At 46.9% G+C, this 27009-nt stretch overlaps 1 protein-coding gene across 1 annotated transcript in view; it reads right to left on the bottom strand.

The window, feature by feature from the left end:
* The window catches only part of COLGALT2 (collagen beta(1-O)galactosyltransferase 2), a 55369-nt gene extending 29196 nt beyond the window's left edge, over positions 1–26173 (bottom strand). Inside the window, exon 1 of the mRNA XM_086617397.1 lies at positions 25902–26173. Coding sequence (XP_086473523.1) covers positions 25902–26173 — 272 coding nt within the window. The remainder of the gene's footprint in view (positions 1–25901) is intronic.
* Between the last annotated feature and the right edge of the window lie 836 nt (positions 26174–27009).

The raw sequence follows: 27009 nt of genomic DNA, 5'->3' as shown, positions 1-27009 counted from the left end.
CTCACTTACTTCCCAAGATCCTCAGGTTGTCTCCGTTAGTACAGCGCCATGACAGGTACGTGGTTAAGCCCAGTAGGCACAGACACTACAGAGGAATCAACATCTCCCAAAAAAAGCCATCAGGCTTGTGGCTGATGTCAACAAAATCCATGATTTAACAGCTTCTCCGGCACCCGTCTAAGGGGAATTCTCTTGCAGGGCAAAGGAGCTTCCTGCTGCTTCGATCCCAAGTCCCTTCTTCATCTTGCTTTAGTTGTCCCTGTGGTCACCCCACTGCAGACAAAGCTTTAAAAGAAAGAAGATGACATCTGCATCTGGCCTTGTGAATATTTCCAAGTAGGCTTGGCTTCAAGGGAACAACTCCCATAAGGAAAGTCCAGGAAATTGTATACACAGAGGATCAGGGCCGTGACTAGCCTCCGAAATCACTTTGCTCAAACGAGGAATTAATTGCGACAGTTCTGTCATTTCTGAAAGGATGGCTTGTTCCCACCAATGCTAATCGAGACACCAGCTAACGCAGCTGTTCAAGATTAATGAAAGCACGTAAGTCACTGGGATGGAACACTGGGATTTAGAAATATTCTTGGCTCTGGTCACCGAAAACGGAGAGGTTTTAGAGGGTAGGGTCTGCTCAAATTTAGTACCACAGGTTTGTCAATGGGCACACTGAACGTGGGCTCATACAACGTTACCAAGGGTCCCCCAAAACAGAAACATCTGAAAAGCTCTCGGGCTCTGCACCAAGCTCGCAGAAGAATGAGTGCAAGGCTGCTACCTCACCGCCAGTACGAAGACTCAGATCATGGACCACTAATGGACAACTAGACACCCCATATCAGAGGGGAAAGGCAGACCCAAGTTATTCCACTCAGTGGCTTACATTTTTAATTTAGGTTTGTTTTTTTCCCTTTTTTTTTTTCCTTTTCCCCCCAAAGTTATACATGGGCTCTACAAGTATCCATAAGCACCATGTCTGCCTCTCAGCCCACATCACCCAGTCAGAGCTTTCATCCCAAGGTTTATCACAGAACGTCAGGGACTGGAAGGGACCTCAAAGGATCATCTAGACCAATCCCCCTGCCAGAGCAGGACGACCTAAATCAGATCACACAAGAACAGGTCCAGGCAGGTTTTGAACATCTCCAGAGAAGGAGACTCCACAACCTCTCTGGGCAGCCTGTTCCAGTGTTCTGTTACCCTTACTGGGAAGAAGTTCTTCCTCATGTTTAAGTGGAACCTCCTATCTTCTACCTTTTACAGCTCCACATACACAATATGGAGATTCTCAGAATGTAAAAGCAGGTTTTGCGACATGCCAGGAAAGAAAACCTAATACTTCTCCACATCTTCCTTCACCTTCCTCACCTTTCCCTAAACCTCACCTTCTTTCTGAGCTTACATTAAAGGTCAGAAAGTTGCCGCTATCAGCGCCAATCAAGATCTCTCTTTTGCTGGCGTACTGCAGTACTGGTCTGGATCAACACAATTCTTTTCCTTTGAACCAAGCAAAGAATAACGGAATACTTATTTCAGGATTACACCAACATGGAGAGAACAGGATTAGCTGAACATAACCAAGTTACATGGTTGAGACAGGCATGTTCCATTCTTCCAAAGCATTTACGAATGTACCTTTGTAGACAAGACATTTTTAGGAACTTCTGACTTAAACCATGACTTCTATTCCATTGTGAATGGATTTTCATTCTAATCCTATCCTACAAGACTTATCAAAGTCATTTTAACACACATAGAAACATTTTTTATTGTAATCCAAATACCATACAATTGAACGGCTACAAATAAAAGTGATTTTTTTGGTCACTTGTCCAGTGCAGGCTGACGGAAACGATGTAAGAAAATAGGAAATGGAAATAGAATATTTTAAATCACGTCACTAATTAGGAGGAGTTTGAGTAGCACTAAGAAATACACCCAGCTAATTCTGGAGCAAAGGAAAATTCAGGTTTTTAACCAGTTGAGAACCTGCTCCGTGATCTGATGGAACGTTTTGTGTGACACTACAGTGAGTTTTACACAACAATTGACCCTTTTGTGTGAAAACTCTGCTGATATGCAGCAATAAAGACATTCTTCCCAAAGGTTTTTGGCAAAAAGTCACTGTTTTGTGTTAGTGGTCTTCCAACAAACCTCTGTGCAACCAAGCAACGGAACTGTCACCTCAATGCACCTATTTGAAGTCAGATCTGCATTTAGGGCAGATTTCCATCCAGACCCTGCACCTCTCCAGTGGACCAGGAATTCCTTTGCTGTTGCTGCAGGCTGAATAGAACTGTCAGTAGAAGAACAGCACTAAGCCCTCCTGACCCAGTCTCCAAACAAGTTCCTGCCTGCTGGCATACTCAGGTGCACAGAGACAACACAAAGTAAAATTCAACAGTGAAACATTTCCTGTACGCACGGCAGTTTCTGTAAAATGTGGCACAAATGCTAGGAGGTATCTTCCAGTTCAGCAGGTCTGGAAGACTTTGAGGATTCAGGTACACAGTCACTGAGCAAGAGCGTGCAAAATTCCATCTCTGTAGGCTTTTGGACCGCAGCTGTTATTACAGTGCTCTGTACGAAACCTGCACAGCTTAATGGAGAACCTCAAGATTTTCTGCAACCCTAGTGCCCACGTCCTGAGAAGGCTTCCTCAAACCAACACTGCCACAGAGTTAGAAAAAGCTGAGACATCCATATCCACCATGGGTACTCATCCTTTCCACCAGAAGTAAAAACATGGCTTTGCCCACAAAGGCTTGGAAAGGGGAGTTACAGGCAAGAAGAAAGTCTGGACTCGGCCACCACCCCAAGTTTGGGGCTGCCGCAGCCTGACCATAGAGTCTCCTGGCAGCAATACCAGCAACCGTGAGAAGTATCCCGCCAAGGTGATGTGAGAGCTGGAGCATCTCTCCTGTGAAGACAGGCTGAGAGAGTTGGTGTTGTTGAGGCTGAAGAAGAGAAGGCTCCGGTGAGACCTTCTAGCAGCCTTCCAGTACCTTCACTGTGAGAGTGTGAAAAACACTGGAACAGGTTGCCCAGAGAAGCTGTGGCTGCCCCATCCCTGCAGGTGTTCAAGGCCAGGTTGGATGAGGCTTTGAGCAACCTGCTGTAGGGGAGGGTGTCCCTGCCCATGGCAGGGGAGTTGGAACTAGATGGTCTTGAACGTCTCTTCCAACCCAAACCATTCTATGATGCTTCTTGGCACTCCTGAGGCATGCAGGCCAACAAGCCCAGTGTGAAGTACTACAATTTCTGTTGCACCATCCTATGGAAGTGTCTAATCCCAAAAGACACTGAGACAAAGTGGAGGATGCTCAGCATCTGGCTGAAGAACTCATGGCCCTCTGCGTAACATGCCCTCCGACGGACGAGGGCCAGCCCTCGGCTCCTTCATCTACTGGCAACGTACTCACTGATCTTGGCTTACACCTTCCCGTGTTCCGGCTCTGCGCGTCTCGCTCGCAGCGTAGCTGTCGAGAGAAGTTAGCTTGGCCGAGCCCACACTACAAATAAATCCCCTGGCCCAGTTTGCACTCAGAAATCTGACTCTGCACTTCTCCTTCGTGAAAGGACTCACTGTCTGGGCATGGAGAAGGCTGCAGCAGGAGCCTGCCCCGGATGAATAGATCATTAGAGACACCGGAGAAACGTCAGCACCGCTGTCAAAGCGCAGGGAGCATTGTTGTTGAAGGCAAAGCTCTCTCTTCGCCACGCTCTCACATGGAGATGTTCGGCCAAGTTTAAAGATTTAGACCCTGAGCCAGAGCTCCGGGTTTGCCTTGCACAGCCGAAAGCAGTTTAAACAATTTAACTGCGTTTTTCCTCATTGCTTATACGCGTGAACCTCTTTCCATCCTGATGACCTGCAATGCCACCACTGGGATTGGATGATACAGAATACAAAGACAAATCCAATCCCAGTCAGGAAGGGTAATCCCTTTCGAATCCCTGGTGCAGGTCAATCTCGGGTACGTGAGTGTGTTGTACCAGGTATCAGACTTACAGGAACAGAAGCAGTCAGAGTTAGCAAGGTTTTTTCCAAGGAATTTAACTTCAGGATGGCTCAAGAACAGCAGTTTTCAAACTGTGATCAGCAGCAGACGCCTGTGAACTATTTCTAGCATTTTTGTGAAAGGTAACTTTAAAAAAAGAAGAGAGCCCAGCATACCTAAGTCAGTTTGCTATGCAGGCGTCTGCATTCCCCAAGGAAAAACAGCGTTGGGTTTACACTCAGTCAACAGAATACCATTCCCCTTTCCCTTGTGCTAGAAGGACCAGTACCGAAACCCTCAGAAGAATCAATGCCCTCATCTAAAACTCTACCGTATGATGCCCAGCACCATCTCAGCAGACAGCACATGAAGCAGCATGTGCACCTCGAAACTCACGTGGCTTTTGACACCAGCAATAACTGGAGTTTATAATAACTGGAGTTTTAATAACTGGAGACGACAGGAGCAAGGCTGGCACAGGCACACAGCAAACACTCCTGCTTTCATAGAATGGTTTGGGTTGGAAGGGACCTTCAAGATCATCCAGTTCCAAGCCCCCTGCCATAGGCAGGGACACCTTCCACTACACCAGGTTGCCCAAAGCCTCATCCAACCTGGCCTTGAACACTTCCAGGGATGGGGCAGCCACAGTTTCTCTGGGCAACCTGTGCCAGTGCCTCACCACCTTCAGTGTAGAAAATATCTTCCTTCTATCTAATTGAAATCTCCCCTCTTTCAGTTTAAAGCCATTGCCCCGTGTCCTGTCACTACACGCCTTGTCAAAAGCCCCTCTCCAGCTTTCTTGTAGCCCCTTTAGGTACTGGAAGGCTGCTAGAAGGTCTCCCCAGAGCCTCCTCTTCTCCAGGCTGAGAAATCCCAACTGTCTCAGCCTGTCTCCATAGCAGAGGTGCTCCAGCCCTCGGATCATCTTGGTGGCCTCCTCTGGACCCGCTCCAACAGCTCCATGTCCTTCTGATGCTGGGGGCCCCAGAGCTGGACGCAGCACTGCAGGGGGGGGTCTCACGAGAGCAGAGTAGAGGGACAGAATCCTCTTCACTATCTGCACTAAATCTGGTCTCCACCATCACCCAGCCACGCAGAGGTTACACAAGGAGCCAGCCAGGGCTGTGACTGGGATGTGGTTTGTCCCACTAACACTCCACAAAGTGACACAGCCAACGCAATTCAGAACACCCAAAGGCTGAAGCACCCTAGTTAGTCACAGGGTCAGGAAGAACAGACTTTTTTGCCTTGCCAAGGATTATCTGAGCTTCAGAGAGAGCCCTTGAAAAGGAACACGGTCAGGGACACGTGAGTCATTTAACTGCTTGTATTCTGGGATCAAAGAATCAGCGACAAAAAAAAAGCAAAACCAAAGTGCTAATGCTGGTGATACAGCCAGCTGTTCCCTCCCAGAATAAAAAACCTCCCAAACAGTTTAATAGCCCAACCAATGCATAATTTCTGTCAACCTACAAGATGACGTCATTCATACACAGCATCTGATGACATCAGACTGTACGTTTCCCTTGACCCACTGCAAAGTCATAGTGGGTTTCATCAGCGTCGAATCATTCGGGTTGGAAAAGACCCTTGTAGATCATTATCCTCTCACTGGCACAAGTGTCACTTGTCGTGGAGCCGTTGATGCCAAAATTTGCTTTCACCGACGTTAAGCTAAACCTTAACAGTCATCAGTAAGTTATTTTAGAGCTAGACTTTGTCAAAGCCAGCATGGAACTTGAGACTGGCTAATTCTGGCCTAACCTTTCTCAAGTAGCCAGTTATATGGGAAAATGGAGGTTCTCTGAATTGCACGGAATGGTACACTGCTTCAAAATAAATGGATTATGTCATATTTGTTGGCAAATGGCTGAAAATGCTTTATACATAATTAAGGAAGAGATTAGAAAAAACAACCGCTGCAGCCAAACAGGAAAAAAAATAATATTCGACATTTACATATGAAGTAGAGTTTTCCTGGATGTCATCTGTAATTTTGTCCATCACCTTTCAGATGAAGAAAGAGCTGAAAAGGTGACAACACCGCGTTTGCTGAGCGAGTTCTGAATATGGGAGGGAAAACAACCCAAACAACACTTTCCAAGCATGAAATAGTCAACTCATCCATTAAAATTTTCTGAATTTCTACCACAGACATATTTTACAGCTTTCTTGTTTTGAATGGCCAAGTGTACTCATCTTCAAAGTACCTCTGGGAATTAGGCAATATGAATCACACAGGTTAGAGGGCATGGCCAGAGGCCCCCAAGATCCACGGCAAAGGTCTCAACCTCCTCAAGCACCGCACGGAGCCACCATTATAACCACTTTTTGCAGAGAAGGAAACAAACCCAATGAGATTAATGGATTTTCACGAGTCCCAAAAAAGGAGTAGGTGTCAGGGCTGGGAATGAGAAACAAGCCTATGTTCCTTCCAAAATATACACTGCAATAAATTATGGATAGTCAACTTCTGTAGAGCAGTCAACTTAATACTCTGTGAATGTGTTGTCAGACCAGTAGTAAATCGGTGGCCATGGCAATCTCAAGAACAACTTTTCCTCCATATTGCTTTTAAGAAACACTCACAAGCTCAAAAGCAAAGCCTCTCCTCCTGTCTGAGTAGTTTCCCTTCATTACTGGAAAAAAACTCAAGGTTTTTGGAGACGCAGTTCTAGATTTATTTTTTAAAGCAGTGAAGCACACATATTGGATAAAAAGAAAAAAAACAACTAAACAAAAACTTCTCCAGGATTAGAAATACTTCGCACACACTTTTTAGAGCACTCAAGAACTAAAAAAAAATAAGAATGTTTTTCTGTCATCTCTCATTCATTGCTTGACACACTGGAGGGAAGTGATGCCATCCAGAGAGACCTAGACAGGCTTGAGAGGTGGGCTGGTGCAAACCTCATGAAGTTCAACAAGGCCAAGTGCAAGGTCCTGCACGTAGGTTGGGGCAATCCCAAGCACAAGTACAGGCTGGGCAGAGAATGGATTGAGAGCAGCCCTGAGGAGAAAGACTCGAGGTGTTGGTTGAGGAGAAGCTCAAAAGGAGCTGACAATGTGCACTGGCAGCCAGAAAGCCAACCGTGTCCTGGGCTGCATCCAAAGCAGTGTGGGCAGCAGGTCGAGGGAGGGGATTCTGCCCCTCTGCTCTGCTCTCATGAGACCCCCCCCTGCAGTGCTGCGTTCAGATCTGGGGCCTCCAACATCAGAAGGACATGGAGCTGTTGGAGCGGGTCCAGAGGAAGTCACAAAGATGATCCGAGGGCTGGAGCACCTCTGCTATGAAGACTGGCTGAGAGAGTTGGGGTTTTTCAGCCTAAAGAAGAGAAGGCTCCACAGAGACCTTCTAGCAGCCTTCCACTACCTAAAGGGGCTACAAGAAAGCTGGAGAGGGACTTTTTACAAGGACGTGTAGTGATAGGACTTGGGGCAATGGCTTTAAACTGAAAGAGGGGAGATTTAGATTGGATATAAGGAAGAAATTGTTCCCTCTGAGGGTGATGAGGCACTGGAACAGGTTGCTCAGAGAAGCTGTGGCTGCCCCATGCCTGGAAGTGTTCAAGGCCAGGTTGGATGAGGCTTTGGGCAACCTGGTGTAGTGGAAGATGTCCCTGCCCATGGCGGGGAGGTTGGAACTAGATGATCTTGAAGGTCCCTTCCAATCCAAACCGTTGTGTGATTCTGTGATCTCAGACAAACAACAGCACAGAATAACATGTTCCTCTGAACTAACGCTACACCATCAACAACCTCATCACTTAACAGAGCTATGTGTAAGCAAAGCATTTCTACTTTTAAATTCCAAATACTTTGGGCGAGCTAAAATTTTCAAGTCTGAATCTCTTTCATTTGTGATCTCATGTTTCACTCACACATCAGAGAATCCACATGGCTCCTCTTATGTAGCGGGACATGAGCACACGTGTGGGACACACAGGTGCTCTTTGGTCAGCACACGTGGCACTAGAGATGCCAGAGTCAGAATACATTTTGTCTTGGAAAAGACCCACTCTGGACTCAAAACTGCTGGAAAACTGATACTATGCTGATGGCTGGCTGAACCCTAAAGAGGAGAGAAAGAAAAACAGTGAGGTCTCAACATTCCTCTAATCCTACAGAAGGTTGTAGAGCTACCAGCTTACAAGTAATGCTGAGTATTTCTCTTCCCCAAGTGAGGAAAAGGGATCATGGAAACGAAGTGACATCTAAACAAAGCATGGAATAGCTTCCATTACAGTACCCAACGTCACAATTCTCACTTCTGCTGGCCTGTTCCTCTTTGCGCAGGTGTCAGGAAGCGTCACCGGAGAGGTGTGCATTTCGGGGACAGCCAAGCGCTGAAGGCTCCATTGGCAAGCCAGAAGAATGAAAACACACAATTTATTTTAACTACTTCAGGCTTAATCTGGACCACAAATGCACAGTTTGAGGATAGCTACTGTATTCCCCTTCGTTGCCTGGATATAAAACACAGAGAGGAAATAGGGACACGCTTTATCTCAGTGGCCACTTCCTAGTAAGTCAGCTGGGTAATAGGAAGCCCCATAAAATACACGTCCACCCTCGGTGGAGAGACTCCCACATATATCTCCAGGCTTCGGACATGCCTGTCCCCACAGGGACACACTCTGACCCAAACAGCGCTCGCACGCATCCCAGTGCTTGTCCAGCCGTATTCCCGTGCCTGGACATTTGAGTTCCCTGGGGCTTTGAGGTCATTTCAAAGGCTGGAAAACTGGAATTTTGGAATACCTGATAAACTCACCCCAAGGCATGGCTGTGGGAGGGATGAAAGAGCAGAGAAGAAAGTGACAGTTCAGCTTTAATGAACCCACAGCTGAGGGAACAGGAAACCCATCCCAGGCTCTTCCTCTGTCAGCGATAAACATCATCCTAACCACCATCCCAGTACTAAGACAGGGAACAGCAGATAACACGCAACAACTGTCTTATATATCACAAAATACGTCTCCACTTCATATAAAATAACATAGGTTGTCTTCGGAGACTTGGGGTTTTCCATAGAGATGTGATGTATAAGGAGACAAACTGAAACCTGATCGCTGATTTTAAGATATTTGCTGAAGCTATGAAGTTCCTTAGAAGTTACGTTCAAAGGTGTCCAAAGATCATTTAATCTGACCTACTACATACCACTGGCAAAGTGTCACTTAACGTCCCCATAAGGAATTCAAAGATTGTAGCATCACCTGCTTGTCACTCAAAAAAAAAAAAACAAAAAACTTTTTTTTTTTCGTGTTTTCATCTGAAGTTGCCTCAGACCTTTTTTCTGACGCCTTTCAAACAATCCATCAAGAGTTCTATTCGAAATCCATACGATGAGCTGCAACCAAACAGCCCATGTGTCATATAAGGAAGCGGTCACTAGAGGGGATTCTTAAATAAATGAAATAAAGGTAATCAGGCAACTACTTCATGGAAAAACTGAGAGCATAGTCTTATCTCGTTGGAGAAATCCTTCTGCTCTCTCAAACATCTGCCAGCTTCTCAGTGGCTGCCTGGGAGAACCGACAGCAGATAATGGAGGGTTTCTGAGCTAGCACAGCCGCTGAGGATGTTTTCCGTCAGCATCCCGTTCCTCAGGCTCCAAATCAAACCACCCGAGAGAGGCAGCAGGCATCTTACAAGACCATTTTGACATAAACTATTTCTGTAACAGCTGGTAGGACTTCTGTTGTAAAGCATTTCGTTGACCTATGCGGATCAGGTAACCTGATACAAGATCTAATGAGCCAAAAATCTCCGTTTCTTCGGCTCCTTGTTTTGTTTCTTCCAAGTATATTCTTAATTTCTACGCCAGAGTTAGCACAGCTTTATAGCTCCATCTGCACTGTCGGGTCAAGAGACCTGGCAGAACTATGCCTTTGTCGGTTCAGTAGATCTGGAAGAAACACATCCTCCAGAGCAGAAAATGCTGGAGTTCTGGTCCAGCTACGGGCCCAAACTGTTACAACCAGATGTTCTTCTTTATCTGCGGGCTGTCCCAAAAGCATTACGTGGAGTAACCAACTTGGCCACACGTTCTGCAGCAGCAACAGGAGCTGGTCAGATTACTGCTGTTCAATGGGATATGCAATTACTGCTCCTTGGAGATCTCATATCAGAGAGGTAAAAATAACCTAGAGAGACTTGAGCTACATTTCTCCTCAGAAAATCTCCTCTGTGGTACGCCGAATTTATGCTTGCTACCATTCATGATTTAAATCCCCCAACTGAGGCTCTGGGCAACCTGGTGTGGTGGAGGGTGTCCCTGCCCATGGCAGGGGGGTTGGAACTAGGTGGTCTTTGAGGTCCCTTCCAGCCCAAACCATTCTGTGATTCTATGATTCTAACTCCGCAGCAGTCGGGCAGTCTGCATTCAAATAAAGATGCGGCCTGTGATCTGAGCACAGCGAGGAACGATGCACCTTGCAGCAGCCAACACAGCAAACCTGAAGGTGACGGAAGCTCTCCACATGTAGCAGCGTCAACAAACACCACTGCAATTCGCTGAGCGTCAAAAAGAAACTCCTGCTTTCCTTAGCACCAGCCTAGCTCTGGACATATATTCCTCCCTGCCTTAAATTTGCATCACGTATATAAAGATGGGCTGGTCCAAAAAGACAGATGTGATGTTTGGAGTCAAAGCCGCTGGAAGCACCGCTGACAGTGGTTTGGTTCTCGTTCTGTAAAACAGAGCTTCCTTCAAGGCTCGGGTTCGGCAAAAAGTCCTGGCCACAGCCTCAGTTTGCATGAAGTCAGAGCAGAGTTCTGCCAGCAGACAGCTCTGAGCTCACTGGTCTGAAATAACAACTCATCAACAAGGCTTTTTCTGGAAGCAACAACTCACTTGTTTGTGCAAGAAATAAAAGGGGGGGGGGGGTGTAAGTGAGTGTGTGCTAGAAGTGATAAAATGCGTATCATGAGCCACTCCGTGACTCAACAATGATAATTTACATTTAAATCCTGCTTTCAGTAAAAAAAAATAAATAAATCATAAATTAAGAGACGGTATTTAGCAGCAGTGACATTTTCATATTCCAGTCACACACACTGAGTTTATTTCAGAGTAGTGTTTTGAAAAATGAGCGCAACCAAAGTCTCTGACAGCCAGAGCTGGAGGAAAAACAATATTTGAAGAGGCAAAACACCCAAAAGCAATTATTATTCTGTGCTAACCTATTTAGAAGAGCCTGGGTAGGCTCCTCCAGAACCCTGGAGCCAGTCATCTCAGAGACAGCTAAATAGAAACTCCATCCAGAACTTCCTACTGAAGAAGCATGCATCACTTGGAGCAAACACCAGCAGCATCCAGAAACTGATTTATGTGAGTGAGTCAAATAAATTTAATGGCATAAGACTGGGAAAAATGAGCACAGCACCGGTCTACTAATCTGTTGTTCCTTGCTTGGTTACATGAACTGGTTATGCTGGTGCCTCCTCCCAACAGTTACCAGGACTGTCCGTTTCATTTCAGGCCCAAGGAAATTTCAAGCCTTCTACTTCATGAATCATAGAACGGTTTGGGTTGGAAGGGACCTTCAAGATCATCTAGTTCCAACCCCCCATGCCACAGGCAGGGACATCTTCCCCTAGATCAGATTGCTCAAAGCCTCATCCAACCTGGCCTTGAACACCTCCAGGGATGGGGCAGCCACAACTTCTCTCTTTCCCTTTCAGGTTGAAGGGAAACGTTGTGACGGGAACGTCAGGCCTGAGCCCATACCAGCCCCTGGCCTCTTCCTCATTTTGTCAGCTCTACCGAATGCTTTGAGGCCTTGGAACCTTCGCGCTCTCCATCCTTGCCCCTAAACCAGAGACAAACAGAGTACACACCAACAGCACAAAAGAGCATGCAGTACTTGGCTCCTATCAGGATCAGGCCTCTTTCTAAACCTCCAAGACCCAAATAATCTGCTCATATCTCACAGTATGTAGCAGTTTGAAACTCCCAAAACCTAACCACGACACAAGCTGTTCCATACTGCAAAAGAGAACCTGAAGAGTTCACCTCTATCAACACCCCACCTCCATCTGAAGGCACTGAAGAACACAGAACCAAGCCGAACTAGAGAAGCTATGGAGTTCCAGGCATTAACTCTAGTAAAATTATTACCAGAAATTCCATACACACACTAATAGAGAATAAAATACAATGCACCCAAGTCAACACCCAACCTTCTTCCCAACTCTGCCAGGCCCAGCAGCAAATTCAGATTTCCAAATCTTAGCCCTAAGCACGATGGCCATAAAAAGCCCTGTTCAATCCAGGAGGATCAGTCTAGAACAGAAGATCGTAACACATTCTCCACCAATATAAGCCCCTTTTCTACATTTGTAGGATCTGCACAGGTCAGAAGTAACTTGGAGTTCTCAACGTCTTCTGCTCCCAAGACATAACTTCAATTCAAACCCTCACTAAGTAAAGGATCATTTCCACAGTAAAAGAGGTCATCAGACATTGGCCCCTACTGGCACTACACCTGCTCCTGACTTTTTGAGTCTGTACAATCCATCAGTAAAAGAGGTCCTTGAATATTTAGATTTCAAAGCCTGAAAGCTAACCTCCAAACTACTCAGGCTATGGTCCACAGAGGTCCCTTGAATATGTCAGAACAGAACACACTGCTACCCACTGACACCAACCCTCTTACCACCTCTAATTGCTGGGTTTCCCAGGCCCTGTAATTGTCTCTAACGCTGGCCTCAATTTCAACCAGTAGACCCACTCAAAAAAGAACATTCTGCATTGACAAACGCAGAACTAAAACAAGCAGAAAGGCTATCACTGATAGAATCCAGCGTCAAGAGTGGACTCTGAACCTAGAATTTGTCATAAAAGCATCCTTAACACAGAAACCCTCTCCAAACCACAAAAGAAGGGCACAAGACCTTGGTCTCCCCTGGACAACAAACATCTTAACTCCGCAGAAGCAGCAGAATCCAGCAGTGATCCAAGTGCCCTGAACTGTTACATTTCCTACCCATAATCGGAAATAAGGGATAAGCTGACCTATAAAAGAGACCATAAGTGTTGCCCTCCTGCTGACCACAGACTGCTTTTCAAGCCCGCAGGCCTTACTGAATTCCACGACCTAGAAACTCTACATTCTCCCGTCACACATCTAATCCCGACCTACTCACACCCCTACTGGCACACAGTTGAGCAAGCTCTAAAGTAAAACAGAGCATAAGGCATCATCCCCAAACAGCAACAGCCTCTTCCCTAAACCTGCGAGTCCTGCACAATTCAGTAATGAATGCTGCTTGTGAAGCGTTGGGTTTCCAAACCCTAGAACCATCTCCAGTACCAGCCATGGGAGCACTTCTCAACGAGCTCCTCACCCCCACAGAGATTTCTAGAGAAAGCCTGAACTTCACTTCCTCTGGTTTTAGTGCCTTTTCAAGTTATCTTTTTTCTAAATCCTAATGCCAACCCTAATTTCAGTTACTCCTGTAGGAGGAATTCCCGCAATAAAAGCAAACGGAATACACTGATCCGAAGCAGTGTTTTTCCCCAAACATGAACCTTACCATAACTGATATTAGGACTAATCCCTAAATGACGAGACCCCCAGTAAGGCAAGCAGACTTCCAATCCTTTTTTCCTAAACCTTAAACCCACTCTACCTCTAGGGACTAATCTTAATCATAGCCAGGGGATGAGCTGCCCAGAGAAGTTGTGGCTGCCCCATCCCTGGAAGTGTTCAAGGCCAGGTTGGATGAGGCTTTGAGCAACCTGATGGTTGCGGAAGATGTCCCTGCCCATGGCAGGGGGGTTGGAACTAGATGATCTTGAAGGTCCCTTCCAACCCAAACCACTCTATGATTCTATGATGAATCTGTACAGAAAACCACTGCGGACACCAGCACATTTCTTAATTCTCACAGCCAGGACCGGACACAACAATAATGGCAACACTTTACTTTTTTCCTCTCCTCAGACCCTAATTCAGAAGGTAACTCGAACCATAAGCACGCCCAGGGAGCCAAAACTACATTAAGAACCAACGTATTTGTCTGTGTCATCAGCAACAGCCTCTCTCATCTATCCAGAAGCCATCTAAAACCATCTTTCCAAGCTTTCTTCTCCAAAGCACATACCACAATCTCACCTCTGATCCCTCTGATCACTGTGGTTGGTGTGGTGTAACAAGCATGGCTCTTCAACTCATCTTTACCCAGACCATAGCCCTAACGAGGGGACAAACCCGACACTAAACCAGAACACACGACATCGACTCTTTCCTAACCTGGCAGGCTCTACAGAATCTGAAAACAAAGTGGGTTACTTAAAATCCTAAACTTTAGCCTCTACCAGTACTGTAACGTTGATTCTAGTCAACATCACAGAATCCTACAGGTTGAAAGAAAGCATGTGTGAGGGGGGGGAACATACAGATATAAATAATCTCTCCTTTCATAGAAAGGCCTGAGGAAAACATCACTTGCCTCCCCAAGTGCAGTAATTTTGATACATGAAGGACTCAGGGTCATCTTGGCAGGATCTCTGGTGACCACATGGATAAGCAGCACAGCCGGAAAGCTAGACAAGCTTCAGCAATCTCCCTGCAACATCTCAAGACACCAAGTCAGGTTGGCAGATAGGTGCCCCCACCCTCCACAGGAGATGGCTTCTGGTAACTATGACCCTCTTTTTCCTTTATGCAGGCACTCAATTGAGGTTCAGCAGTCTCTGATGGGACATCTCCCTCCTCACCTGTTCTCCAAGCCCTATACCCATTCTGCAACTGCAGAACCACAGACAAGAAGCCTTTGTTGTGTTGCCAGAGTGCCAAATTTCCAGCCTCTCCCTTCTCATGAGTTTTTACCCACCGCTCCTTCGAGGCAGTCTCCAGCCATTCCTCCTTCCTTGCAACATGGGATTCAGGATCTTTGCTCTAGAGGGTCTGTGTGAAGACCCTAGTTTCCTCCCATTGGTCCTCCCCAATGGCACACAGCTGGCTCACCTCCTCCCACCACTCTTCACCTGACTGCCCAGCACCTGAAGAAGAGCACACCTCTCCCATGCCAGACCAACTCAGTGTGACACTATACCCATATTACAGCAATGCTGAACAAAGTCTTCGTGAATCCAGTAATAAACCAGGCACTTAGGTCCCCCTTTTCTCATTCTTTACCAGTAATTCTAGCCAATTTTAGCCAAGAGGTAAGGAGAAATAACCAGAACTCTTTTGAACCCCTCAGTTTGCAAAAATGAGAAACAGGATGACTTCTGTTGTTTTCCCAAAGGAAAAAAAAAAAAGAGCCTTTGCTCTAGTTACACAACTCCCACTCTGACTTCTCACAGAATCATAGAATGGAAGGGACCTTCAAGATCATCTAGTTCCAACCCCCCTGCCATGGGCAGGGACACCTTCCACTACACCAGGTTGCTCAAAGCCTCATCCAACCTGGCCTTGAACACTTCCAGGGATGGGGCAGCCACAACTTCTCTGGGCAACCTGGTCCAGTGCCTCACCACCCTCAGAGGGAAGAATTTTTTCCTTCTGTCTAATCAAAATCTGCCCTCTTTCAGTTTAAAGCCACTGCCCCTTGTCCTGTCACTACATGCCCTTGCAAAAAGTCCCTCTTTGGCTTTCAGCAACCTGGTGTAGTGGAAGGTGTCCCTGTCCATAGCAGGAGGGTTGGAACTGGATGATCTTTGAGGTCCCTTCCAACCCAAACCATTCTATGATAAGTGCTGATGACTGGAGAAGAGCCTTGCTGCGAAGCTTCATATGCCATGTTCTTCTTTGCCTTCTAGACCTAAAATATAGGAACAGAAAAAGTTCCTTGTAGCTTTTCCTGGTTGTGTAAAGCTCACGCTTCCTAATTAACCTCTTTCTAGGACTTTGCCACGCAATGGCTTTTGACTCTCTAATGACACAGCAAGCATATTAGTCTGATTACAGGAACTTGCTTAAGTTCACTCAGCTGAAGGCTGGTTGGGAATAATTCTTGGATTCAAACCAATAAACGGAAGAAAACAGAAAAAAAAAGAAATCGAAGTATTTGCATTTCAAAGCATGAATGCTGGAAAACAGCCTTTTCCTCCAATTTTCCTAAGTACCTTGTAAGGACAAGAATGAAACTACTGAGGAAATAACTCAAGCTACACCCTTAAATTCCGACTCTATCCCCAAAGGTACAACACAGTACTCGATTTGAGAGCAGCTTTGAGTAAGAAGCAAAAGCAAGATTCTGATCTGCTAACTGAAGAGATAACCACCTGCTCTCGGCTTCCGGACAGAGATTAACACTTCACAGTTAATGCAACCTAGATTTTCCCGCTGGGTAAAATTCAAACCAGACTGCAGCCACGCATAACCTTTCCTCTGCAGAGAGATCAAAGAGTGAAAAATAAGCAAACCATCCTCTTAGAAGCAAGGGAAGCCTGTACCCTGTCTGGGAAAAGGAAAAAATAAAAGGTATAAATGAAAATAGTATTTTTCCTCCTTATATAAAAAAAAAAATCTAAAAAAAATATATTAAAAAAAAACAACCAACCCCTATTGGAGCTGAAGCCTTCCAAAATTCATGTGAAAGAGCTTACATGAGCCCTACTGCGGCACCATAGTTTACATGGACTCCCACAATCTTCTGCTTCAGCATGAATTCAGATCCTCATGAACCCAAGGGCCCAGCCTCAAATTTAAGGCCATTTCTGGTCCAGATGAACATGTGTCAATGTGAAGTGTTCAAGGCCAGGTTGGATGAGGCTTTGAGCAACCTCGTGTAGTGGAGGGTGTCCCTGCCCATGGCAGGGGGGTTGGAACTGGATGATCTTGAAGGTCTCTTCCAACCCAAACCATTCTATGATTCTATGACCAGCCTTCACTCCTGAATAAGGAGGTCTCATTTCCCAGCGTGTCTTACAGCTATCTTGAATAAGCGATCGCCTCTCCCAAAGAAACATAAAAAAATACTTCATAAAAACAATTCCAGTCCTCTGCCATGAAACTCCTTATTCAGCCTCTCGTACAACATTAAGCCATTTATTTAGCAGTCCCACATCTGGCAAGAGGAGGATCAACACGGTACATTACAAAACATCACAATCAAAACGGTTCTCAGAAAATTTGGTGACTAAACTCCATCTGAAATATACCAGTTCCATAGTCAGCTGGAAAAAGTTTAAAATCACCATATATTTATGAAGTCCCCTGTTAACCTTCCCAGAAGCAAACTGGAGTCATTCCACAGCAACAGAAGTGCTCTGGTCCCAGACACCAGATATAGATATACAGACAGATATGCACGCACACGCACTCACAAACAACCAAAACCACTCATTTCTATTTTAAAAAGTGAATTCAGGCACTGAATGAAGCAAATTGTGCAGTTCCATTAATTTAAAAAAAAGAGTCTTTTTTTTTTCCTTTACTGATGAGCTTATTAGCAGTGCCACATGCCTCTCTGAAACAGCTGGGCATTTTGGCAGAAGATGGTCAAAAATTCACCTTGGAGAGAACACCAACAGATTTTTCTTATTCTTATCTTTCTTCAGCCTGAAATTTTGATGCATGTGGGCCCCATTTCGCTGTAATCCACCTTTGGCGACGAGCATCATCCACGTACCCTATGCTTCACTAAAACAAAGGAAATGAGATGCATATAAATATATGGAAGTAATATCAAGTCTGAGACATCATCCCACAGGAAGGAAATTCCAGGTTCCGACAGCCAGCATCCTGCATGGCCTCAGTCCTCTCTCTACCCTGTAGCCCCTATGTTTTTTTGGGGAGTCTCCCAGGACCAAATAACGGCAGCGAGTGCCAGCGATAGGCAGCTCCCAACGTTCTGCACACCATATGTACCACGGATCTATTTTTAAGAGAAGCCTGACCCAGTTTGTAAAGACTTTCAGTCCCAGAGGACTCAGATAAATAATTGCAGGTGTCATAGAATCATCTGGTTGGAAGAGACCCTCAAGATCATCGAGTCCTGCACTGTCAGGGTCCCTAAACCATGTTGCTCAACACCAAATCCACAGTTTTTAAACACCACCAGGGATGGGGACTCCCCCATCTCCCTGGGCAGCCTGTTCCAATACTTCACAACCCTCTCTGTAAGGAAATTTTTCCTGATATCTAACCTAAATTTCCCCTGGTGTAACTTGAGGCCATTCCTTCTTGTCCTGTCACTCATAACATGGGAGAAAAGACCAACCCCCGTCTCCCTACAACTTCCTTTCAGGTCATGATACTTTACATAAAAGACGGAAAACGCCCTTCAATCGATCTACGATTCAGCGCACATCCTGACAGGCAAGTGGGCTGATCGGAATTTCCACAACGCTCCTTGCCAGTGACTATCTTGTTGGAACAGGTTGCCCAGAGTCTCCAGCCCTGGAGATATTAAAAATGTGAACTGAAATGGTACTGGGGCAGCTTTCATCTGAGCCTGCTTTGAGCAGAGATGAGGATGAGACAATCTTCAGACATGTCTTCCAACCTTAACCACTCTAGGATATTCAGGCACTAGCCCTGGGACGCACCAGTTGGAGAAGCGCTGTGGAAGGGAAGAGGCTTTTGTCCTTGTAATAAGACGATGACAGCAGGAACAGGGCAGGTTCCTCTGGATCAGACCTAACATCCCTGCTTCCAGATTCACCAGAAGTTAAGGAGCTGAAATAACTTGTATGCCAGGAACATACAAGTGAAACTGCCTTTTTTTTTCTTTTAAGGGGCAAATTAACTACAGCAATTTACAGCCAACATTGGGCACAGCTGGTCCTCCAGCACATTCCCACAGCTGCCTCCTGCTTCACCCACACCTGAACAAGCTTCAGAAGACATGACAGTACCCAACGCTGACAGTCTGGAGCCTTGGCTGGATGAGGAATCCCAACCCTGGGTCAGAAACGAGTCAGGGATGAAGTGGGATCCTGCCCTGGGCAGGAATGAACTAGATGACCCCTTGAAGTCTTTTCACTCCTACTTTGTATATATCAAAAAAATCTTGAAAACTCCTTCTCCCTCACCTTTGAAAGCATCCAAAGGCTTAGAATAAACAACCACCTCCAACATCGAACTCTGTCCCGCAGTTTCTTCAAGGCAACGTATTATTTTATTAGCATCTAGGCTCTAAACACAACACCTGCATTACAAGGCACCAAGTGGACACTTAAGCAAGTGCTGGACAAACGGATAACAGGGTACACCTGCCTCAAAATTTGGCAGCCAAACAAAACAGCTGCATTTTCAGAGATGCATAGCATGCAAGAATCAAAAAAAAACCAAAAAACAAAAAAACCCCAAAGACACACAATGTATTATATTCACTAGTCTCGTGGAATTCCTACACATGTCAAGATGTCATTTTTACAGTATAATCTAACAGAATCATAGAAACGTTTGTGTTGGAAGGGACCTTCAAGACCATCTAGTTCCAACCCCCCTGCCATGAGCAGGGACACCTTCCACTAAACCAGGTTGCTCAAAGCCTCATCCAGCCTGGCCTTGAACACTTCCAGGGATGGGGCAGCCACAACTTCTCTGGGCAACCTGTTCTGGTATTTCACCACCCTCATAGTGAAGAATTTCTTCCTTAGATCTCCCCTCTTTTAGTTTAAAGCCATTGTCCCTTGTCCTGTCACTACATGCCCTTCTCAAAAGCTCCTCTCCAGCTTTCTTGTAGCCCCTTTAGGTACTGGAAGGCTGCTAGAAAGTCTCCCCAGAGCCTTCTCCAGCCTCAACAAACCCAACTCTCTCAGCCTGTCTCTATAGCAGAGATGCTCCAGCCCTCGGATCATCTTCGTGGCTACCTCTGGACCCGCTCCAACAGCTCCATGTCCTTCTTGTGTTGGGGCCCCAGAGCTGAACACAGCACTGCAGGGGGGGTCTCATGAGAGCAGAGTAGAGCGGCAGAATCCCCTCCCTCAACCTGCTGGCCACACTTCTTTGGCTGCAGCCCAGGACACAGTTGGCTTTCTGGGCTGCCAGCGCACATTGCCGGCTCATGTTGAGCTTCTCCTCAACCAGCACCCCCAAGTCCTTCTCCTCAGGGCTGTTTTCTCCACCCAGCCTGTACTTGTGCTTGGGATTGCCTCGACCCATGTGCAGGACCTTATACTTCTCCTTGTTGAACTTCATGAGGTTCGCACAGTCCCCTCATCTCATTTTATGAAAGATCCCAATATTCACATTCACGTCTATTAGACCCTAATATAAAGCCTGGGACAAGACACACTTTAATGACAGCAGAAAGGCCTCAGAATCTGGCAATCTGTGAGCACAGCAGGAAAAATAAAGGAGCTACTGATACCCAGCAGATTGCCATCACACAGCTGATGCTTCTTTTAACGTTTCTCTATAGAACCACAAAGTTTTTAGCTGACGAGCAGTTCAAGTCTTGCCATGCAGACCTCAGCGAGGCACAGCAGTAATTTTCGGCTTCCCTTCAAATGTTTCTACTGAACAGTTTCATGATGTCATTTGCTTAAGTTTGCCAAGACTTAGATGAGGGAGACAGACCCAAAAGATTAAAAATAAAAAAAGTTATTGTGGATATTGGGATGGGATCATGTCTTTAGCCTTCCCTGGTTTTCCATTTCTTACATAAATTTACCACACTTTAGTGTAAAAGTGACCTCAGTGAGGAAGAAGAATCAGGAAATGTCAGTTATGAATTCTATCTCTGGTCTTAATAAGTACAAGAATCGTGTGTTGGTTGGTTAACCTTTCTTCCCCAATTTCCCCAGCTAGAAAATGCAAGTATTTTACTCCCATTCTTTCTGTTGATGTAGTCATCCAAACGCAAGTTCTTTAGAAGAAAGACTCTATGCAACATCTTGCCCAACAGGAACATTCACCTTAATCATAACTCCAGGGCTGTGCAAGTCCCATCTCACTTAGTCTATGACCGTGACTTAGTCTAAGCTGACGTTACTAAAGCTATGTAATAAATAAATTTAAAATATCTACAAATACAAATGGGAAACTAAATCCCATATGTTTAAACAACAAGCCAAGTGAAAAGTCAATTTAATTTCTAAAACTGGAGGTTTAATGTCATCGCATGCAAGTCACAGCACAGGTGAGCAAATTTTAAATGGATGCAAAACACCTGTGGACAGAGGCAACAGAGCCAGAGCCAATGGACTGGAACTTCAGCATTCCTAAGTGATTAATACTGACTGTGAAGATTAAAGTCACCTTGTTGCAGAGGTAGAAACAAGGACAGAAAAAAAGAGTGCATTTGAAAGCCAACACTTGCCAGTGAGTAATTACACCCATGAAAGTTTCAAACGATCCCTGGCATCTTGAAATTGTCCTCTGTGCAGAATTTTTCACGTTTGAGAAGAAAACTGTTGAAGAATACGAAACTGCTCAGGTAAAGCATCATCAGCTAGTTCTAGACTAATAATATATAATTACGAAAGTTAATCGTTACACTGAGCTCATGGGCTTCTATTTTGAACAACTAGTTCTTTTCTGTCGAAACCAGTCACTCACTGGAGCCAGTGATACAGAACATCCACTGCTCTCCCACCTGGGATTTATTCCACCTCTCCACCAATCTCGCCTATCGTTGGTGTTATCATTCCTGAAATATAAGCATGCTCCGATCTGCAAAGCAGGCATAGATTCTCAAGGACAAAAGAATCTAATTATTGCTTCCAAGCACCAACTCATTTACGCCGACACTTAATCCCCAGGTTAGTGAAAAGATGAGAGAGCAGATGGCCCCCACCTATGAACTAGCAGGTATTTAAAGCTGAAGTCACGGACAACTTTCCAACCGCCACTTAATCCCAGGCTAAAGAAGTGTAAGCCAGCGGGATAACTACTGAACACACATGCTTTTTCTTTACCCACTCTGGCCAAGGTGAACCCGCCTGAAAAACAAACACTCCTTATCTCTAACTGAAAGGATCTCAAATAAACAGAGTCAGCGTTGCTACCCTTCAAAACAAGAGAAACCACCCCAAACCATCGAAAGAGGGTTGGGGCATGCTATCTAACCAACTTCTGGTCAAGCTCTGGGGCCCCCAACATCAGAAGGACATGGAGCTGTTGGAGCAGGTCCAGAGGAGGCCACAAAGATGATGCGATGGCTGGAGCATCTCTCCTATGAAGACAGGCTGAGAGAGCTGGAGTTGTTCAGCCTGGAGAAGAGAAGGCTCTGGGGACACCTTCTAGCACCCTTCCAGTACCTAAAGGGGCTACAAGAAAGCTGGAGAGGGGCTTTTGACAAGGGCATGTAGTGACAGGACAAGGGGCAATGGCTTTAAAATGAAAGAGGGGAGATTTAGATTAGACAGAAGGAAGAAATTTTTCCCTCTGAGGGTGGTGAGGCACTGGAACAGGTTGCCCAGATAAGCTATGGCTGTCCCATCCCTGGAAGTGTTTAAGGCCAGGTTGGATGAGGCTTTGAGCAACCTGGTGTAGTGGAAGGTGTCTGTGTCCATGGCAGGGAGGTTGGGACTAGATGATCTTGAAGGCCCCTTCCAATCCAAACCATTCTATGATTTTCATTCAAGATGAAGAAGAAAACCTTCCCCTCCCCTCCCCCCACCTTTGCAGTTCTCTAACACCAACACAAACGATGCAGGAAGCCTTCCTCACGTGCCCAAGTTACCCAGCTCAGCTAGGCTGGGCTCACTTAGATCCAATAGCCATGTTTTAAGGCTCTCTACTGCTGCTGGACACTAGCCTGTTTCTCATGATGTTACGTATTTTTGAGCCAAACGCTGGCTAGGCTTTCCACAAAGGGCTGTGACCCCTTCCTCCTTCGCAAGAAGGGACAACTGTCATCTCCAGCATTACCCTTCCACAGCTACACGAGCACCGACTCGAAGAGCAGAGAGAAGAAGCTGGGTTCTACTGCAAAGGTGAGGAGTCTTCGCTGTTCCCACCTTGGTGGCCAGCACCAAAGGCTCACAGACAGACTGCCTACAGCCATGTCTATCCCAGCCAGGACAGAGACCTGAGCACTGTTTCATCAAGTTAAGTCATTAGTACAATCCTGGGATGATCTGGCCTGGGTCCATCGGTACCCTCTGAGACAAGGATGGCCAAGGACCATCACCGGTAGACAGTTTGGATGCAGCTTCCTGATTCTTGGGAGGGAGAAGGAAGAAAGGAAGGAAGCTTAAGTTAGTTTAACTGAAAGGACATGAGTCACAACATGCCAGTTGGCCTCCAACCAGATGGCCTGCTTGAGTCATTAGTAGCCAGCAAGTCCCTCCGAGGTTGCTCACAACCACAACGACTGAAGAAGTCAGAATTAAGACCAAAGGGAAGAAGGGGGTACGAGGCTGTCCAGCGTTCATCTTTTGCTCAGTATCTGGCTAACAAAGATCGAGATTAACTGACAGAGGCTACGGAAAGAAATTCAGTGTGTGCTTCAAACTCATTTCGCTGTCTCTTAACCCATCTTTACTGTCGCTCATAAAACTTCCACCCTAGAAATTTGAGGAATCCACTGATGAATTTAAGCCCTCAAGCAATACAGAGAGCATATGGGAGTTCAAGAGCTGATATATGTTTTTAATTTTCATTCTCAAGACCTACATTTGGGCATTTTAAAACACTGACTTTCTCAAGAAAATTCTGAAGTAGAATATAAGTGGCAATGAAGGAACACCAACTCTTTGACAACCACTACTTCACTGCCCTGCACGCCAAGCTATCCCAGTAATACAACGGCACAAGGACACACGTAAATGCTGGAATTTATCTGTTGAAAAGACTCTGTCAGGCACAAAGTCTGAAACGCAGGATGCTTCCAGAAATGGACTATATGGTTTCATTTGTTCTCAGGAGACTTGATAGACACTGTATGTGAGCTTTCTCTTGGTGGGTCCTTTGTGTTCTGAACATCCCTGGCTCTGAAAAAGCTCCAATCTTATTGGGGAGCTGAAGTGAAAAGGACTAAACCCCTCCAAGAAATGGCTGCCACCCTACACATACTGCTCGCTCTCTGTGGCAACTCAGAGCATCTACAGAACCTCCTTATCAGCAGCCACGACATTTTACTTATTCTCATCTTATAAAGCTTGATGTTTTCAACAGCAGGTTTTCAAGTTTAACCATGTCTTGAGTCTGTGTGCAACCTTCTTAAAAATGGAGTGATATTTTTATAAGAATCTTAGCATATTTTAAGTTATCTTACACTGTTATTCACAAACGGTCCCCACAAATACTTTGACACAATGCTGCAGAGACCTTAAGTAAAGTAAGAATAATGCGAAGTGTACTAAATAAGTTGTAGAGCCAACCAATGCTCTGTGGGACTTCAAAAAAAAAAAAACCAACCCAAACTTATTCTGCACTTCTACAGCGAGAGGCACTTCAGGATCCACCTTGCTTTGGTGATCAGGTCTGCGCTTACAACTCTCGCTATGTTTTACGAACACCAAGCTCAGCTGAATCACAGTCTATACGTAGGGTCTGACAATATCTACTCTTCAACATATCTGCTAAGATGAAATCCAAACCAGCAAAATTCCTACTGATACAAATGAAAGCAGAGGCATGGACCTACACACAGATGAGTCCAGCATTCACCCACTGCCATGCACCAGCTTGTAATTCCACAGCCACGTTTGTGTGGCACATCACATTCAGGCTGATATAATGATCTGCTTTGTACTCCCTAAATTCAAAAGGGGGGAAAAAAGGCAAGAAAAGAGCCATGCATCGATTATACCAGCCACTGATTTCCTGGGAAGACCTTGAACACAAACGACAGCCACGTTCCTGAAGCCCACAGAGAAACATCTCATGCTGTCAGCTTAATGACATTTAGTACTAGTGATGTGACCAGGGGAGGGGTCCTCCCCACATCCCTTTACACAAAATAAAACTTTACTGACTTTTTAAATTAAGAAGAGTCTCCCCATACCCTTCAGTGAACTTTGGATCAGGCTCTGTTTCTTATTTTGCACGATAAGGCACCATTTCTTATTTTGCACGATAAGGCACCATTTCTTATTTTGCATGATTGCCACACTTCAAAATAAAATCTGGTTTGGGTCCTTCCGAGCAAATTCTGTTCTTCTCAACATTTACATCACGTTGAGAAAGAAAGATAATTATTTTTCCTCCCCCCCTCACCCTTAGAAATAAAGGCAGATTGACCAGTTCCCAAATTGGTCTAATTCCTCCATCTCGACCCACATCGGATCGCCACATGCTGGGATTTCTGAATACATCTTTGAGCCCATCTTCCAGACTCCAGCCTCGCAACAATGCTCCTTTTCAATGCCCACCGGCACCCACTCAGCACGTCTGCTCTCCAGCCCTGGCAAACCCCGACCATCTCCCCACAAAGCCCGCTATTTAAACCGGCCAGGGAGCGACAAACCACGCTCCCACCCCTGCGCTCCGCACCCTGCCCACGAGTCCTTCGTGGCTGTGGATTTGGATAAACTCTAAGGCGGGGAATACCACCAGGCTTCGCTCGGAAAACTCGTCCCCCCACCGCTCCAACGAAGCCCCCTCGGTGCCGTGGGACCCTTCGGCACGAACACGCGGGTGGCCGGGCTCCTTCCCAGCGTTGCCAAACACCGGTTCTTCGGGATCTGCGCCCTCGCTTTGCCCCTCCGCGCCTCTCCCCTGCCTCGGCCGGCCAGAGGTGCCCGAGCCGCGGCTACCTGCGCAGCACAGGGCGGGAGAGCCCGGAGGGGCGGCCGGAGGAGCGGAGACATCCCCCTTTATCCCCCCACTTCCCGGGCACGGCCACGCTGTCAGCTCCCCGCAAAACCCCCTCTCCCCGCCGGGAGCGGGACCCCCCTCCAGGCACCAGCACGGCGCAACCCGCGGGCTGGGGCCGCCGGGGCTCCGCCGGCACGCTGCGGGCCGAGGGGCCGCAGCCCCCGCGCCGGGCTCCCCGCCGCCTCGCCTCGCCCCCCGCCGCCCCCTCCAGCCCTCCCCTCACCACAGAGCGATCCGGCTCTTGGGGTAGTGCAGCCGCTCGATGCAGCCGAGGAAGTGGGGCAGCGTGTGCGCGGCGTTGCGGGCGATGATGGCCAGGAGCACGGTGGGCTTCTGCAGAGCCGACTCGGGCAGGGGCTGGGGCTCCGGGCTCGGCGGAGGTGGTGGCGGCGGCTCCGGGGGCAGGCTGGCCTCGCAGCCGCCCAGCAGCAGGAGGAGGAGGAGAAGAAGGAAGAGGAAAGGACGGGGGGCGCGGGGCCCAGCGCACGCAGCCATGATGGGCGCGGGGAGCCGCGCCGGCGGTGCGGGGCGGCCGCTGCAGCGCGCCCAGCGCCGCGGGGAGAAAGAAGAAGTGGAGAAGAAGAAGGAGGAGGAGGAGCAGCGGCGCCGCCTGCCCGCCCAGCCCGGCCCAGCGCCCCCAAACCCGGCCTTTGCGGGTAGCACGGCTGGCCGCATCGCCTCCGAGCCAGCCCGGCCCTCCCCCCAGCAGGATGCTGGGCCAGGAGGCTACCGGAGCGCTGGGTGGGTGGGGCGACCCAGGTGGGGTCCTCTCGCCCCCTGGATGGCTCCAGTTAGCCCGGCCTCTAGGCACCTGCGTAAGTTTGGAGCCGGTAAAAGCCAGAGTTAACAAAACCTGCATTGATCGACCGAGTTCGGGGTTTGAAAGAGCCGTTGGGCGCATCCCCTCGCAGCCTCACCTTCCAAGCGCTGATCCTAAGGCAGAGACCTCTTAAGTTTGCTGCTTAGGTGAAGATCACCTTGCATTTTTATATCAGAAAGTATTTTACAGACATCCCCGGGATGGCAGCGCAAAGCAGCCTCACGCACAGTGCCCGTCCCACGCCGCGGGAGGGATGCGCTCAGTGCGGTTGTCCCAGCTGGAAGATGACGATATTCCCTCTGTTTCATTGACTCGCCCGCCAAAGAAACGTTCCCATGAATGGACCGACGGCAATTTAACAACAACACAAATAAAACCTGTTCCAGCAATTAAAATTATTGGGTCGTGATCTTAAAAGGGGCACCGTAATCACAGCTCTCTTAGAAGTTAATAGGATTTGGGCACATTAAACCCTTTTCAAGATGAAATCTCTAATTAACTCTAAGGGCCC

This window comes from Tauraco erythrolophus, chromosome 10, assembly GCF_009769465.1.
Source record: "Tauraco erythrolophus isolate bTauEry1 chromosome 10, bTauEry1.pri, whole genome shotgun sequence".
NCBI classification, from domain to species: Eukaryota; Metazoa; Chordata; class Aves; order Musophagiformes; family Musophagidae; genus Tauraco; species Tauraco erythrolophus.
This window is presented reverse-complemented; position numbering and strand designations above follow the sequence as displayed.